Below are 14,135 nucleotides of genomic sequence, written 5' to 3'. Positions count from 1 at the left end.
CATATTCCAGTCTGTGCAAGCAAAACAGTCCTGTAGCTTAGCATCTGTTTCATCTGACTACTTTTTTATTGACCGAGTCACTGGTGCTTCCTGCATAATTTTTGCTTTTAAGCAGGAATCATGAGGATAGAATTATGGTCAGATTTGCAAAATGGAGGGCGAGGGAAAGCTTTGTACGCGTCTCTGTGTGTGGAGTAAAGGGGGTCTAGACTTGTGGCTGTATACAGCTCATTAAAAACATCAAGTGATAAGATTTAAAACAAATACATGTCTGTCATTGAGCAGGTTACTGTACTGCATTCTTCTCGTCACACACACTAAACACACAACCCTTCGAACATAACGATGAAACAGGATCTACACCGGAAAAATGACAGATTAGCTAGATACATATTTACACCGATATATCGATAAATAGACAGGAGAAATGATCACAGATTACAGCATTGGAAAACCAATAGCCTTGCCGTTGTGACAACCAAGACATTCCTCAGTGGGTCTGTTTGACTTGAAAAGAGGGATGAGAGAGGGAGGAGAGAAAACAGGTGTTTCTTGGGTGTGGGTTTGTCTCAGGTTTCAGTGTGAGAGAGGAAGATAGATAAGGGGAGGAGTGAAGGCAGGGTGGAGTATAAATGTATGAACACTCAACAGGACAGGCTGTAGTGGCGGGCATTGAAACGATGGAAGTCTACAAAGCACTCTGTTTGGTGACTCTACTAGTTACCCTCTTTTCAAAAGGTAGGAGACGAGATTCCTGTTATTCCACTGCTTTCCTTCCATTGACTGGTGAATGGAGTCAAGGAGTTGGTCAGATTATAGAATTTTCTTGGTGGTCGGCCTTATTGACTATTTATAGAATACAGGCATAGCCAATAACGACAGTCAAGCCAACAGGATGTCATGTGCCTTGTGACACAGGAGAGAGACCTGTTAGACTGTTTTGGGCCTTGAGGGAGGTCCTGTGCCTAATTTAAGGCAGCACGTTCACATTTGTCAAATATTTTGAGTGAGCGAGGTATAATGTGTGCCCTTAAAGACATTTATCAGTCTAAAGTGGAGCCTCATGGCAACATAACTTAACTGAAAAGGGGTCAGTGTGTTTTAGGGTTTGTGGACCATTTGAAGTTATACATTTAATTTCAAAGCAGTAAGGAAAGTGAAGGGGGGGTTAGCCCAAGTTGTGTCACAGCCAGCCGTTACCGGGAGCTCCCAAAGGTGGTGCACAATATTAGCCCAGCATCGTCCGGGCTGCGGTTTCCTTGAACCGTGTTTGCCTCCGACACATTGGTTCCCACAATAGATATCACAATCACAAAGTTAAATTTGTCTATTTTGTAAATATTCAGAAAAACTAAAATTAGCTTTTTTGGTTTTAATTTAAGGTTAGGGTTAGTTTTGAAATCCAATTTTAAGAAGAGAAATTTGAGAAATAGGCAGGGTTTATGACTTGTGGCTGTGTTAACTAGTGACAACTCAACATATTTGGGAAGCTTCTGGGTTGCTGTCTCAGAGGACGCATGTCCCGATCTGCGCCGCTCCAAGCCCATTGAGGAGTTGTTGCAATGAGACAAGGTCGTAAATACACAATTGGATACTGGGAAAATGGGGTAAAATTGAAAAATAAATAATAAAATAAAATTAAAAAGGAAGGGGCATCAAAATTGAATTTTTGAGATGAAAGGTGTATCGCACACGTGACAGAAATTACAAACCATGATTAACACGGATTACTTCCCTCTTGGCCAGCTTGGACAGGGGCCTCATTTATAAACATTGTGTAAATGTCACTTTAATATCTTTGTACGTCTTTTCTGAAATTGTCAGTGTCCCAAAACTGTTTGCGTGAACAAGCGTTTTAACTCCGACTGGAAAACACCCTTCATTCACATTTTAATGGTGACATAATGTATAATTGAATGTATTGGGATTAGGCCACAGCAGTTTCTAAAAGAAAAAAAAGAAAAGAACGGTCTGTTCTATTAACTTACACTGTAACCACGCTCTGGATCTCAGAGCAAAATAGTTGAAATAGCTTATCTAATAAGAAATGGTGACAAATGGTATTCTAAACCATCGCAGTCAGAAAAGCAATGATTATGGAAATGAAATAAATAGTAAATTGATTCCTATTTTGAATGCAATGAGTCACCAACGCAATGAGTCACCAGCGCAATGAGTCACCAACGCAATGAGTCACCAACGCAATGAGTCACCAACGCAATGCTCGTCTGTTGTTGTCTTAATGGCAGAGTACAGGGAGGAAATGGAGGTTCCAAAGTGTATGAACATTGGTCGTGACTGGCCAGTTGTGTTTGTCCTCAATTTCAGTTGGATGGAATAGAATATTTGATACGTTCATAATGTAATGTAATGAACTTGTAGAAAAAATTATCAGTTTGTAGATACGTCTGATTGGTCTGTTTACTTCTTTATGTGTTGTATACATTCATTAAAACACATTACCTGATTTTAATTTAGTGGGTGGAGACAGAATGTGAAGCCAGTCAAGCTGACAGTCACGCCCATAGAGCACCCAGTGGTAGGGTGCTCCGTTAGTTTCACTGGTCTGAAAAGACAGAGGAGGTGAAAGTGTTATTATGACAGACGTTTAGCAGTGGGCTTCATTTCTCCTGTCTAGTTCTTTTAGATTAGCTCAAATAAAGGAACGTAGGTGAGGAGAGGAAGCCTCTTTAGACCATTGATTTGTCACATACAGAGAAGATTTAAAACAATAGTGGAGGCAAGAGAAGGGTGATTGGGTGAACTATCCTTTTTAGACTTAGAATCTTAGAATGCATTATAAAACATGACCAAGTATTGTTTCATGTGAAATCCCCATACAGTCCTACAGCAATGATGACTGTTGTGACCACATTGCTTCATTGAATGATTGTGCATTTTTTCTTGTTGTTTTTTTCCTGATGAGCCGGTTTTACTTTTGCTCTCCTCTAAAGATGCAGTATATATATTTCCTCATCCTCGTTATCTTATTCATAAGGCGTTGGTCCACAAACTATATTTATCTAGTATTAGTTCATTAGTATTAGTATGAAATATAAACATATTTTAGTAATTCTGAGAGTAATCTATTCTTCTAGGTTGTTTTAATAAGTCATGTGCTTATTAGTGTTAAACACATTCTGGACAATGTTAAGTGGACAGTAGTATTAGGTAACATACACAGTGATGAAAGACGTTTTGACAGATGGCGTTTGTCTTGACAGATGGCGTTTGTCTTAACAATCCTCAGACTCATAACAAGAAAACAGCTGAGATAGTTTGTTCACAGGAAAAGTCTGTATGGACACTAAATACACAGAGTACAGACAGAGTACAGACAGAGTACAGACAGAGGACAGGCCCAACCAAGACTGTATGTAGCTACTATAAAACCAATGGGGTGAAAAGTTATGAATTACATGTTTGCCAAAACCAAACTGTTCAACTTTTTTCTGCTTCTCCTGTTTTTCAGTGTCTCACTCTCAGTTGGATGGTAAGTCCCCTCCTTTTTCAATCAAATGTCAGTTATTATCCTAATTGAATGACTTAACCATGCACCTTTTCACTGACTAACAAGTGAGCTTTCAATCTCTTTACTTCCTGTGTGTGCTCTAATTTGTAATCGCTTGTCCATCTGTGTCTTTGTTAGTGTGTGGAATCTCTCCTCTCAACACTAGGATCGTGGGGGGTCAGGATGCTCCTCCAGGGAGTTGGCCATGGCAGGCCAGTCTGCAGAAATCTGGCAGCCATTTTTGTGGGGGATCCCTTATTAACAAAGAGTGGGTGCTGACTGCTGCTCACTGCTTTCCCCGGTGAGCGCCCATAAAAACATAGGCCTCAATTCAATCAAATCTGCATTGTAGTATTTCAACAAACTGTCACGTAGTAGATATTATAATAATAATAATAGATTTAGATGTTCATGTGATCACATAAAACCACAATGTTTTTTTGGGACAGTAAAAACACTTTGTGAATAGACTTTCCTCCCGATCATGTTTTCAAAATGAGATGTGGGAAGTAAAGGGAAGCAGTTCGTAAATAATGATAATATTCAAATATTGCTGAGGTTGAAGCTACCGGCTTTGCTACTGGTTCTACAATTCTAACTTGAAACTCTCATTTTCTCAGCACCAGTATATCAAATTTGGTGGTCTACCTGGGTCGTCAGAGCCAGCAGGACTCCAACCCTAATGAAGTGAGCCGTACGGTCACTCAGATCATCTGCCACCCCAACTACATCAGTAGTACCAGTGACAACGACATATGTCTGCTGAAGCTCTCCTCCTCTGTGACTTTTACCAACTACATCCGGCCAGTCTGCCTAGCTGCACAAGGCAGCTCCTTCTATGCTGGCACTACTAGCTGGGTCACAGGCTGGGGCACCCTCAGCAGTGGAGGATGTGAGTACACAGATATAGCTTGTTTTAAGTACGACTGATGATGGCTCAGAATTCTGAAAGGTCTTGTGTATGTTGAGGAAGCCATTTTTCTCATGGGTTGAAAGTCATTCCTCAGTGTCCCTGGCCTCACCACAGACTAGAGCTGGGCGACATGGACAAAAATGTATACCGCAATAAATGATGTGAATTGATGCGATAACGATAAATAGAACGATACGTTTATAACATTCATGTGCACCACTGTTTTTTTTATTAGCCTTTAAACTACTACTACTAGCAATGGTGTAAAGTACTTAAGTAAAAATACTTTTAAAGTACTACTTAAGTCGTTTTTTGGGGTATCTATACTTTACTTTACTATTTATATTTTTGACAGATTTTAGTTTTACTCCACTACATTCCTAAAGAAAGTAATGTACTTTCTAATTTACCCTGACACCCAAAAGTACTAGTTACATTTTGAATGCTTAGCAGGACAGGAAAATGGTCTAATTCACACACTTAAAAAGAACATCCCTTGTAAATTATGTCTGAGTGTTGAAGTGTGCCCCTGGCTCTCCGTAAATTAAAAAACAAGAAAATCGTGCCAAGAAACAAGAAAATCGTGTAGGTTTTTACTGGGTGACTCACTTTTCCTTGAGTCATTTTCTACTAAGGTATATTTTACTTTTACTCAAGTATGAAAGTTGGGTACTTTTCCCACCACGGACTACTAGTTTGATTGTTGTAGCTATCAATTGTCCCATTAACAATCATCCATAATAGCAAACTTATTTCATTTCAAACTTCACATTGTCTAGTATAAGCTACTTATCGTAGTGAAGAATTCAGCAATGCCTGTGATAAGTGGTTGGTGTCTACATTTTCAGTTTATCGTCCCAGCTCCACCACAGGTCCTACAGGAGGTGGATGTGCCAGTAGTGGGAAACAGGCAGTGTATCTGTAATTATGGAGCTGGCTCCATCACTAACAACATGATCTGTGCTGGTCTATTAGCAGGAGGAAAGGATTCCTGTCAGGTAAAATCTTTTTATTTTCCTTTTAGTTTATTACAGTGTCAGTCAATAACACATTGGGCTTATTTTCCGGACACAGGTTATACCTAATCCTAGACTAAAAATCATTTTAAAAAGAGATTCCCCATTTGAAAATGCTTGTTTGTCTGAGACTAGGCTTCATCTGGGAAACCAACCCATTATATTTCATAATTCTGTAAAAATTCAATCCCAGTGACACTGTAAATCTGTCTATGCATAGGGGGACTCAGGAGGTCCGCTTGTGAGCAAACAGGGTACTCACTGGATCCAGTCTGGCGTTGTGAGTTTTGGCAACGGTTGTGCTCTGGCAAATTTCCCAGGTGTGTACGCCAGAGTTTCCCAGTACCAGACCTGGATCAACAGCCAGATTACCAGTGACCAACCTGGCTTCATCACCTTCTCATCCAGTGGGACTGACTCTGACCTCAGTGTCACCTGCACCACCACCACCCCACCTACTACCACACCCGCACGTACGTACGCAAATGGCTAAACCTCGATGTGAATCTCTCTAATTCTGTAATAAATCTGACTACTGGATTACTCCCTTTTATTTGTCTCTCAAACTTGTATCTGTCTCTCCCTCTGCAGCTGTGGTGTGTGGCAGCGCTAGCGCCTCTTTGAACTCCCGTATTGGTGGGGGAAGCTCGTTGGCGACAGCAGGCTTGTGGCCCTGGATAGCCAGCCTACAGAAGAACGGAGCACACGTCTGCGGGGGCACGTTAGTGGCGGTGGACTCTGTCATGAGCGACGCTAGCTGCTTCTCCAGGTAAGTTAACTCGACCTGTATTTCAAAGGGGAGAGCAAGTAGTTACAGTAAGTTCCGGATTAAAATGTCAGTCCTGACATGATTCTAAGGAAATCTAGTCATGTAACCTACATTTAGATTTTTGAAGGTGCCATTACATGAACATTTAGTGACGCTTTTCTTTTCAACCCTCATGCAAAAGGTTAACCAAGGTTAATTAGTCCGACGTAGGACATTCGTACAATCCTTGTGCTAGTGAAAATCCTTTTATGGATAGCTGTTCAGAAACACCACCCATGTTTTATACAACCGGATGCTGCAGAGAGAATGGACCTGGTGTAATTATCATCATGTCAATCAATGTCTGGATGGGACTGCATGGTTCCAACTGAGCGATGGACCTCCATTTGCGTCACTCTCTGAGTATTTCTATGCACTTTTGTGCTGTTGAGTGTTTGGAACGGTCTGTACACGATGCACCAACGCTCTGTTTGCGCAGAGTGAGTGTGATGAGCCTTTTACAGTAATATTTACTGTAGTGTACCAAAGGGGAGAGCCATCAGCCAACATCTCTCCCAAAATACTGTACAATTCTGGCTTACCATCCTGATCAGCTGGACAGTTTTTAAAGTGTTGATACCTTCATAGATACATACAGTTGATTTCGGAAGTTTACACACACCTTAGCCAAATACATTTAAACTCAGTTTTTCACAATTCCTGACATTTAATCCTAATAAAAATTCCCTGTCTTAGGTCAGTTAGGATCACCACTTTATTTGAAGAATGTGAAATGTCAGAATAATAGTAGAGAGAATGATTTATTTCAGCTTTTATTTATTTAATCACATTCCCAGTGGTTCAGAAGTTTACATACACTCAATTAGTATTTGGTAGCATTGCTTTTAAATTGTTTAGCTTGGGTCAAATGTTTCGGGCAGCCTTCCACAAGCTTCCCACAATAAGCTGGGTGAATTTTGGCCCATTCCTCTTTACAAAGCTGGTGTAACTGAGTCAGGTTTTCTAGGCCTCTTTGCTTGCACACGCTTTTTCAGTTCTGCCCACACATTTTCTATAGGATTGAGGTCAGGGCTTTGTGATGGCCACTCCAATACCTTGACTTTGTGGTACTTAAGCCTTTTTGCCACAACTTTGGAAGTATGCTTGGGGTCATTGTCCATTTGGAAGACTCATTTGCGACCAAGCTTTAACTTCCTGACTGATGTCTTGAGATGTTGCTTCAATATATCCACATAATTTTCCTACCTCATGGTGCCATCTATTTTGTGAAGTGCACTAGTCCCTCCTGCAGCAAAGCACCCCCGCAACATGATGCTGCCACCCCCGTGCTTCACGGTTGGGATGGTGTTGTTCGGCTTGCAAGCATCCCCCTTTTTCCTCCAAACATAACGATGGTCATTATAACCAAACAGTTCTATTTTTGTTTCATCAGACCAGATCACATTTCTCCAAAAAGTACGATATTTGTCCCCATATGCAGTTGGAAACTGTAGTCTGGCTTTTTATGGTGGTTTTGGAGCAGTGGCTTCTTCCTTGCTGATCGGCCTTTCAGGTTATGTCGATATAGGACTCGTTTTACTGTGGATATAGATACTTTTGTACCTGTTTCCTCCAGCATCTTTACAAGGTCATTTGCTGTTGTTCTGGGATTGATTTGCACTTTTCGCACCAAAATACGTTAATCTCTAGGAGACAGAACGCTTCTCCTTACTGAGCGGTATGATGGCTGCGTGGTCCCATGGTGTTTATACTTACGTACTATTGTTCGTACAGATGAACGTGGTACCTTCAGGCGTTTGGAAATTGCCAGACTTGTGGAGGTCTACAATTTTTTTTCTGAGGTCTTGGCTAATTTCTTTTGATTTTCCCATGATGTCAAGCAAAGAGGCCTTGAAGGTAGGCCTTGAAATGCATCCACAGGTAGACCTCCAACTGACTCAAATGTGTCACGCCCTGGCCATAGAGAGGCTTTTTATTCTCTATTTTGGTTAGGCCAGGGTGTGACTTGGGTGGGCATTCTATGTTCTTTTTTCTATGTTTGTATTTCTTTGTTTTTGGCCGGGTATGGTTCTCAATCAGGGACAGCTGTCTGTCGTTGTCTCTGATTGAGAACCATACTTAGGTAGCCTTTTCCCACCTGTGTTTTGTGGGTAATTCTTTTTCTGTGTGTGTTTGAGTGCACCTCAGTTGCTGTTTACCTGTTTGTTTTTTGGTTTCATTAAAAGATGTGGAACTACATGCACGCTGCGCCTTGGTTGATTTATGACAGGGAGTTTGAGGATAGCGAGCGTGTCAAAATGATGTCAATTAGCCTATCAGAAGCTTCTAAAGCCATAACATAATTTTCTGGAATTTTCCAAGCTGTTCAAAGGCACAGACAACTTAGTGTATGTAAACGTATGACCCACTGGAATTGTGATACAGTGAATTATAAGTGAAATAATCTGTCTGTAAACAATTGTTGGAAAAATGACTTGTGTCATGCACAAAGTAGATGTCTTAACCGACTTGCCAAAACTATAGTTTGTTAACAAGAAATTTGTGGAGTGGAAATTTGTGGAGTGACTCCAACCTAAGTGTATGTAAACTTCCGACTAGAACAGTATATACTGAAAATAAATATAAACGCAACATGAAGCAATTTCAACGATTTTATAGTTATAGTTCATATAAGGAAATCAGTAAATTGAAATAAATTAATTAGACCTTCATCTATGGATTTCACGAGGATACACATGGTCTGCAGTTGTGAGGCCTGTTGGACGTACTGCCAAATTCTCTAAAACGACACTGGTTCTAGAAATTAAACAAATCAAAATATATTTTATATTTGAGATTCTTCAAATAGCCACCCTTAGCCTTGATTAAAGCTTTGCACACTCTTGGCATTCTCTCAACCAGCTTAATGAGGTAGTCACCTGGAATGCATTTCAATTAACAGGTGTGCCTTCTTAAAAGTTAATTTGTGTGATTTCTTTCAAAGAGAAACAATGAGTCCATTACTTTAAGTCAGTTAATACGGAAATTTCAAGAACTTTCAAGTGCAGTCGCAAAAACCCATTAAGCGCTGTGAAACTGGCTCTCTTGAGGACCGCCACAGGAATGGAAGACCCAGAGTGACCTCTGCTGCAGAGGATATGTTCATTAGAGTTACCAGCCTCAAATTGCAGCCTAAATAAATTCTTCACAGAGTTCAAGTAACAGACACATCTCAACATCAGCTGTTTAGAGGAGACTGTGAATCAGGCCTTCATGGTTGAATTGCTACAAAGAAACCACTACTAAAGGACACCAATAAGAAGAGGAGACTTGTTTGGGCCAAGAAACACGAGCAATGGACATTAGACCGGTGGAAATGTGTCATTTAGTCTGGAGTCCAAATTGTATATTTTTGGTTCCAACCGCCGTGTCATTGTGAGACACGGTGTGGGTGAATGGATGATCTACGCATGTGTATTTCCCACCGTAAAGCATGGAGGAGGAGGTGTGATGGTGTGGGAGTGCTTTGCTAGTGACACTGTCTGTGATCTATTTAGAATTCAAGCTTAACCAGCATAGCTACCACAGTATTCTGCAGCGATACGCCATCCCATCTGGTTTGGGCTTAGTGGGACTATCATTTGTTTTTCAACAGGACAATGACCCAACAAACCTCCAGGCTGTGTAAAGACTATTTGACCAATAAGGAGAGTGATGGAATGCCGCATCAGATGACCTGGCCTCCACAATCCCCCAACCTCAACCAAATTGAGATTGTTTGGGATGAGTCGGACCGCAGAGTGAACAAAAAGCAGCCAACAAGTGCTCAGCTTATGTGAGCACAACTCCTTCAAGACTGTTGGAAAAGTATTCCAGATGAAGCTGGTTGAGAGAATGCCAAGAGTGCGCAAAGCTGTCATCAAGGCAAAGGGTGGCTATTTGTTTAACACGTACTACATAATTCCAAATGTGTTATTTTTTTTGTTTTGATGTCTTCGCTATTATTCTACAATGTAAAAAATACAAAAAATAAAGAAAAACCCTTCAATGAGTAGGTGTTCTAAAAGTTTTGACCGGTAGTGTATTTATTAAATTCATATGCACTGCTTATGAATGTGATATGTATAGGTTATGTATACTGAACAAAAATATAAACGCAACATGTAAAGTATTGGTCCCATGTTTCATGAGCTGAAATAAAAAAATCCCAGAAATTTTACATATGTACAGAAGGATTATTTTTCTCAAATTTTGTGCACATCTTTATTTACATCCCTGTTAGTGAGCATTTCTCCTTTGCCAGGATAATCCAGCCACCTGACGTGTGGGATATCAAGACGCTGAATAAACAGCATGATCATTACACAGGCGCACAATGTGCTGGGCACATTTAAAGCCCATTCTAAAACGTGCAGTTATATCAAAAACACAATGCCTGTTGGCCACTAGATGGCAGCAGTGTATGGGCAAAGATTTAGACTGATCCAATAAACCATTGCATTTCTGTTAAACATTTTGTATCAAGACTGCCCAAATGTGCCAAATTGGTTTATTAATAACTTTTCAAGTTCATAACTGTGCACTCTCCTCAAACAATAGCATGAATTATTTCACTGTAATAGCTGCTGTAAATTGGAAAGTGCAGTTAGATTAACAAGAATTTAAGCTTTCTGCCAATATCAGATATATCTATGTCCTGGGAAATGTTCTTCTTACTTACAACCTCATGCTAATCGCATTAGCCTACGTTAGCTCAACCTTCCCATGGGTGAGACACCGATCTGTAGAGATCCTTAAGAGGTTTAACACTTTGTTTTGTTACTACATGATTCCATTCGTGTTATTTCATAGTTTTCTACAATGTAGAAAATAGTAAAAATAAGAAAAAATCTTGAATGAGTAGTTGTTCTACAACTTTGACCTGTAGTGTATGTCAACAACTTCAAGTAAGAAAATATCAACTTGCTACAATCATTAATTGCATTCAAAATGATGACAACATCCATACTAAAGAGAGATCCACTATGCAGAAATCGCGCCACTGTTTGCCTAATTTCAGTTTGTGACAAAACAAGCAGTCATTGTGTAGACAATCATTGTACCAACCAAACCACAGTGAAATATATTTTCCATAACCAAAAATATTGTATATTCTGCTGTTTAAAACACGTGTATGAAACTGAAAGTAAAAGACACAGAAACTTCAGAACGGGAAGCATAGAAATAGCATACATGCAACAGATCTACCGCTTCTTAGACTTGCTTTCGACGGGAATGACAGATCTATAACTCACATTTCTATGTGATTTTAGGGGTCGCCCAAAAATGTAGATATTGTATGACGTGTGTCTACCTAGGTAATAACACATTCTTCATAACACGTGCATACCCCCGACATATCACATGTATAAGCAGTTCATAAGCATTTCATAAGACGGGAATCAGAATGAAGAGTTTTGTGTCCCTCGCTAAACACACAACTTATTCTACCTCTCCAGCCAGCCCAACGCCGCTCAATGGACCGTGATTCTGGGTCGTCTGAAGCAAAACGGCTCCAACCCTAATGAGGTAACCCTGAACGTCATCAACATCACCATGAGCAACTTGACGGGCAACAACGTGGCCATCCTCCGACTGGCCAGCCAACCCAAGTTATCTAACTACATCCAGCCTATCTGTGTGGACCAGGGAACCAGCACCTTCAGCACAGGGACTAAGTGCTGGGTGTCTGGCTGGGGCACTGGCCAGGGTGGGGGTGAGTGGATGGACAACTGTCTTTGTGTGTTTGTTAGAAATGTGCCTGTTCAGTAACAAGCTCTATAGATCTGAAAGAATTGGAAAAGCAATGGAATTGCTTTGATACGATAGGTGGGATTTAACATATTGCTTACACCCTATCCAGGCCTCTTGGATGTACACAAATGCCTGGGGTAGGGGCTGGCTAGGGATTGTTTCCGGAAAGATACAACCTTAGGAGTGTGTGTGTGTGTGTGTGTGTGTGTGTGTGTGTGTGTGTGTGTGTGTGTGTGTGTGTGTGTGTGTGTGTGTGTGTGTGTGTGTGTGCGTGCAAATTGGTATGATAAGTAATAAACTCTCCCTCTTTGTGTCCTCAGCTGAGCAAGTCCTGCAGGAGTTCCAGACCTCTGTGGTGGAATGCGTGGATGTTTCATCTTTGGACAACATTTGTACCGGACCTGTGACACTACTGCAGGTATGGCACAGTTGATCTATAAATCTGTCGGTCTTACTATTTTGCTTGCAACATGTTGTTATAAGCACATAACAGTATGACCATATTAACCCATGTTTTTCTCTGCTTCTCTCCCCATAGGGTGATGTGGGTGGTCCTCTGATGTGTAAGCAGGGCAGCTCATGGTTTCAGACTGCTGTGTTGACTGTCGATAGCAGCAACGCCACAAGCAGCAACACCACTAGCACTAGCAAAGCACGATGGAGCCAGAGTCCTCGCGCCTCCACCATCCAAGTCTTCACCAAAACCTCCCGCTTTAAGAACTTCCTGGCTACCAATTTGGGAACCCTCCTATCCCCCGCCTTAGCTGGTGGCAGCAGTGGAGCTTCCATGGCCCACTCCTCCTTCTCTCTCTTCCCCTTCTTCTCCCTCTCATTTGTCCTCCTGTTGGGTTGGGATTGACACTAAGCAACTCAATGGCAACCATTGACAAGCCCTTTCCGTAACTTCCAACTAACCAAAAGTCAGTGACTAGCAGTGTGTCAAAGCAGAGTGTGTCAGAGTGTGTCAAAGCCAACGTTGAACTCAGGGAGCCTTCATCTCCGTTCACTTGAATTATGAATGTTTACAACTTCCCCTTTGTTTTTCTTTACTATGTCAAAGTCAATCAATCAAATATATTTTTGCTGTCACAATTGTTTTTGTATCCATAGCATTTTCTGGACAATATCTGTTAATTCTAACAGCACTGTTATTTAAGTTGCAAATGCACGGTTTTCTGTTGAAAGCTGTCTGGGCATGTGTAACAGTGTTACATATTAATATCCAGATGAATATGACTGTAGTAGCACACTTGACTTTTCCAAAGATTATAGTAGTCTATTCTACAGTATCTGTGAGCCAAAATGGCAAGTAGCCAACATGCACTGAACTATTAGATAGTCATACTGCACTTTACTGGACATGTGCCATGGATTATTATATACTTAACAAATCACAATGTTATGATGATGGTTTTAACAAAACTAAATAGCTCTAATACTTAGTTCTAAATTAATTCAAGACTTCATAGCCTTCAGATTATCACTTGAAAGACACATTGAGTGTAATTAAGAGAATGTAGAAAGAACTTACAGGAAAGGCAAGAAATGTCTAATAGATTGGAGTAAATTTAGAAAGTGGGAGGGGGAAGCCGAAAGACAGTGAGACAAAGTTCAAGGAATAAATGGTGAAAGAAGGTAAGAAGAAACAGTTGGAGGAAGATAAGAATAGAAGGAGAAACAGGGATGATGAGGATAATGACTTTCCGCCCCCCATTATACCCCTGTATCCACTGCACCAGCACCAGCCCTGGTTGTCCGACAGCAGCTCGCTCAGCCATCTCCCACACCGCAGTTCTACCAGCAGACACCTCGGAGGTGGCCCATGAGCAGTGAAAATCCGTTCCATGCACCGGCTACATTGAGTCCCGTCTCTGGTGTTGATGGACTCTGGAAACTTAGTCCACCATCGACGTCGACCCCTAACATGCAGCTAAGTCCCTCACCTGCAACGGTCACGACCAGAACATGTAAAAAAGGTGACCCAAACACAACCTTTCTGCAGGCACCTCTGGTAATGTCCACTAATCCACAACCACGACCTGTGGATGGTGAGGAGGGCCATGACGAATGGTAGCCGCTCTTCGACATCCAGAAGACTTGAAGACAGGACGAAATGAAGGACATCGCTAAAGAACTTCCGGATCGTACAAAGGA

General features: G+C 41.1%; 1 protein-coding gene across 1 annotated transcript; it reads left to right on the top strand.

The window, feature by feature from the left end:
- The first annotated feature begins 636 nt into the window (after window positions 1–636).
- Window positions 637–13,065, top strand: LOC139421005 (transmembrane protease serine 9-like). Its single transcript, XM_071171470.1, has 10 exons — window positions 637–738; window positions 3,473–3,493; window positions 3,650–3,812; window positions 4,132–4,403; window positions 5,286–5,422; window positions 5,661–5,913; window positions 6,032–6,209; window positions 11,687–11,943; window positions 12,302–12,399; window positions 12,520–13,065. The coding sequence occupies exons 1-10, from the start codon at window positions 681–683 to the stop codon at window positions 12,838–12,840; spliced, it is 1,758 nt and encodes a 585-aa protein (XP_071027571.1). The 5' UTR covers window positions 637–680; the 3' UTR covers window positions 12,841–13,065.
- Window positions 13,066–14,135: the final 1,070 nt, after the last annotated feature.

The sequence above is a fragment of the Oncorhynchus clarkii genome, chromosome 12 (genome assembly GCF_045791955.1).
Source record: "Oncorhynchus clarkii lewisi isolate Uvic-CL-2024 chromosome 12, UVic_Ocla_1.0, whole genome shotgun sequence".
Taxonomy (NCBI): domain Eukaryota; kingdom Metazoa; phylum Chordata; class Actinopteri; order Salmoniformes; family Salmonidae; genus Oncorhynchus; species Oncorhynchus clarkii.
Note: the sequence above shows the minus strand (reverse complement) of the source record. Positions and strands in the feature narration are given on the sequence as shown.

Coding starts and splice junctions, on each gene's coding strand:
- LOC139421005 (XM_071171470.1), top strand. CDS start 681: ATGGAAGTCTACAAAGCACTCTGTTTGGTGACTCTACTAGTTACCCTC. Junction 739..3,472: donor AGTTACCCTCTTTTCAAAAG/GTAGGAGACGAG, acceptor CCTGTTTTTCAG/TGTCTCACTCTCAGTTGGAT. Junction 5,914..6,031: donor ACCTACTACCACACCCGCAC/GTACGTACGCAA, acceptor CTCCCTCTGCAG/CTGTGGTGTGTGGCAGCGCT.